Below are 3,427 nucleotides of genomic sequence, written 5' to 3'. Positions count from 1 at the left end.
CTTTCCCTTGAGAGTTAAAGTCTATTGAAAAGTGAATCCTGTCAGCCCTTCAGCTGACCCTGGTTATAAGAATGTTTTTTTAATATTATGACCTCTACAACCTAAACTACTGATCAAGATCTTTTCTTGTGCTTTAGTTGATAGTGCAGATTGCTGGTCAAGTTTACAAGTTTTCTGTCTACAAAACTTATTTTTCCCAGTTTAACTACAGTAGGTTTTTTATTGGACTTAATTTTCCACTGTAGCTATCCTCCTTAGCACTTTCTAAGAACTAGGAAAAGGGCCGTGTTTCTTCACAAAATGCTGCAAGGCTGAGGAACAACTTTCTAAGCTCCAAAATGCTCACATGTGTACAGAGGCAGCAGATTCCCAAGTCTGCTAGGGAAAAATAATGTGTAAGGGAAGGCTGGAATATGCTCAGGCATTGTTATTCTTGCTGTATTTTTAGAAGTTCCTAATTATGTATTTCACAGAATTCTGTACTTTTACATATTTTTCTTGAATAAACTTTACTTACTGTTGCAATGTTAGTCTCCTAGTTAAAATAAAGGATGTCTGAAAGCTGGAGATATTAAAAGTGGGAGGTTAGCTGTGCATAAGGTTGTAGATCTGAAATCCACACCTGTTTGGTACTGCTGCTGTTATGGTATTGTGACAGATAATATCACTATAATAGAGTATCATGTATGATACTGCAGGTGAATAAAGATATTTGTCTTAAACAGATTATTATCTCTGTAGCTAAGTAAAAATACTGTATCTGCTTAATATGAACTTCCTAATGGATAAAGAGCTGTGGATTTAATAGTACAACTTTGGCATGTTGTCTGGCTCATTAACCAAAAGCTTGTTAACCAGTAATAATCCTTATAATACCACAACTTTTATGTAACTGGCAGGAAATACGTAATTCCATTATGTGTATGTGGCATGAGTTTCAACCAAACTTTTTTCTCTTCCTGCCTTCTCATGCAAAATGAAGGTTAAACGTAAAGATGTTGTAGCCTGTCTCCTTCCTCCAAAGTTAGTTCAGATCAACAAAAGTAAAACTGAACTTGTTTAAGTATTTTTAACTAGCTGACGTATGTTAGAAAACTGCTGTCACTGAAACTCATATTCACTTTGGTTACTTCAAGGGAAAACTCGAGTTTAGAAGAGATAGTTGAGAAGCAAGGAGATGTAATAGAGTATCTTCAGCGACACAATGCACTGCTCAGCAAGAGACTATTGGCACTAACATCTCAGCAAATCAAAACTTAACAGCATTTGGAAATCTGCTCCTGGAGCTCTGGAGGAAACAGAAGGTAACATAATGTTCAGACTGCTTTGTACAGATGATCCTTCAATCATCGTCTGTATTTTGAAATAGAAGTGGAAGGATGACCTCTGCATATGCTGTAAATCTATTACAGCTGGACACTCTGGCTGTTTTCAAATCATCAATTCAGAAAAAAGTTCTGGAGCGTCAAGGATTTTTAATTCCTAATAGGTTAAAGTTGGTATGGGAGGGAATGGTTTAACTTTGTTCAGTTGTTGTTATTATTTTGTACTGCTGTAACCTTTAAACCTCAAACTACCAAAGTATTTTATAGTTCTGTAATACTTTTTTTTTTTCTGGAAAAATCTGACTTTACAAAGGATGTCTTCAGGTTCTAGTGCTGAAGCTGAGACTAGATGTGTCCTGTCACTGAGTCCCAGTTCTTCCAGTGTTAGAGGTGATGTACTTCAGTAGTCCTATACAAGGTGGATACTTGCTTTCTAGGTAGATTTTCTTTTTGCCATTGTTAAGAAAAGGAATGAATCTGTTCCCTGTATCAGTGGGGAAACTTGGTATCCAATTTCAGATATAAAAAAAGTGGTGGATTACCTAGAATGGCAAATCTGAGTATGTGGTATAAAACAGTAAGCAGTCAGAGCGGTTGTTCAGAATTCCAGCTTTAAAACATGGCTGAGGCATCTTCAGGGAGCAGAAAACTAGGACTTTCCTGTTATTAGGAGTCTTTGTCAGCTAATTAACAAGATTCCTACTCTGGTGACAGAACTAACTTAATACAAAAATATTTGAGTAAGCTTTTTTTATTGACCTAGTAACTAATTTGTGTTGAATGGGTTTAAAGATCCTGTTAAAGATGCATCAGTTACACACATCCTTGCTATTTACTTTAATTCTTTAAAAAATGTCGTCTTGTTTCAAAAGCTAAAATGGTGGATGTGGTGAGGTAAAAAGCAGCAGAAGACAGGTCTTCTAGAAGATGGGGAAACAAGAATTGGTGATTCTATTTTATGGATTTATGGGGAGAGCTGGTAAAATAACAGTTCTGGGTACTACTGTGTCTACCAGTGTAGACCAAGAATTATTTTAAAAGCAAATACCTCTGTGGGGAGACAGGATAATCACTCATCAAAACTGGGAAGAAGGCTCTCATGAGGAGTGGTGTTGTATTTGAATATAAATAAAACAAGAAAGTTAATCCAACCGAGCTGTAGGGCACAACTTCAGTAATAGTGTTTAGTGTACAACAAATATGAGGATTTTCTCATTTAAAGGAAAATGAGAAACACTGGAGGTTTTGCTGCTACCTAACACTAAACTCTTCTTTTTGAAAATGCAGCCAGGATTTTATAGTATACATATAAGGAATACAAATGTCATTGTTTTTATAACTCAGGTTTTGATGTGACTCTATATATAAATTTACATAATTTCTATGAAAACAAATAAATGTGACTCAAGTTCATGCACAATAAATGCAACTAAGGGAAAGTGTGAATTCTTTCATTTTGGAGTCCATGTACAGCTGCTGAAGACTGCTCCAGTGTGCTGTGTGGATTTTCTGCTGTGCTAAAGTTCTTGCACCACAGTTTTGGTGCTTAAAAATAGCCAAGAACTGCATGGACAAGGATAACTGTGGAGCTTTGATATTGGAGCTTTGATATTTTGTTTTATTCTTTTTCCTGGGTGATGTTTTCCCATTGTGCTTCAGCCTTCCCCAGCTACTCCTGGCTTTTGCCACCATAGAGGAAAAGGCTGCATAGTGTAGCTTAACAATTTTACTGTATTGAGAGGGCATTGTTCATATCCCCCTCCTCTCCTTCATGACTGTGTAAGCTAAAATCTGGATTATCCAGCAGTATTGCTTTCTACGGAATGGGGCAAGGGCAGGTTCCTACATGTTGAACAGGCAGAGCTCCTGCCCTCTGTAATACACCAGCAAACCACCTCCACCAGCTACCCTTTTTTATATCTTTCATACCCCACTGTGTCTCGATTTCTTACGGTATTTAAGCTTCTGAAAAAAAAGGCTCTGCGCACTTGAACGAGCTCCAAACAGGAACTAGCCTGCTTTCCTACTCATCCCGACCCCTCCCCACCCTGTCCGTGCTGTGGGCTGTGCACCACTGTCCAGCACAGGCTGCCGGCGCTCAG

The 3,427-nt window shown here is 37.8% G+C and overlaps 1 protein-coding gene across 1 annotated transcript in view; it reads left to right on the top strand.

Annotated features, from left to right (window-relative positions):
- Window positions 1–1,417, top strand: part of TMEM192 (transmembrane protein 192) — a 21,654-nt gene extending 20,237 nt beyond the window's left edge. Inside the window, exon 6 of the mRNA XM_009995927.1 lies at window positions 1,137–1,417. Within this exon, the coding sequence (XP_009994229.1) occupies window positions 1,137–1,260 (124 nt within the window). The 3' untranslated portion in view covers window positions 1,261–1,417. The remainder of the gene's footprint in view (window positions 1–1,136) is intronic.
- The last annotated feature ends 2,010 nt before the right edge of the window (window positions 1,418–3,427 follow it).

The sequence above is a fragment of the Chaetura pelagica genome, unplaced genomic scaffold (assembly GCF_000747805.2).
Source record: "Chaetura pelagica isolate M959 unplaced genomic scaffold, ChaPel_1.0 scaffold142, whole genome shotgun sequence".
Taxonomy (NCBI): domain Eukaryota; kingdom Metazoa; phylum Chordata; class Aves; order Apodiformes; family Apodidae; genus Chaetura; species Chaetura pelagica.
This window is presented reverse-complemented; position numbering and strand designations above follow the sequence as displayed.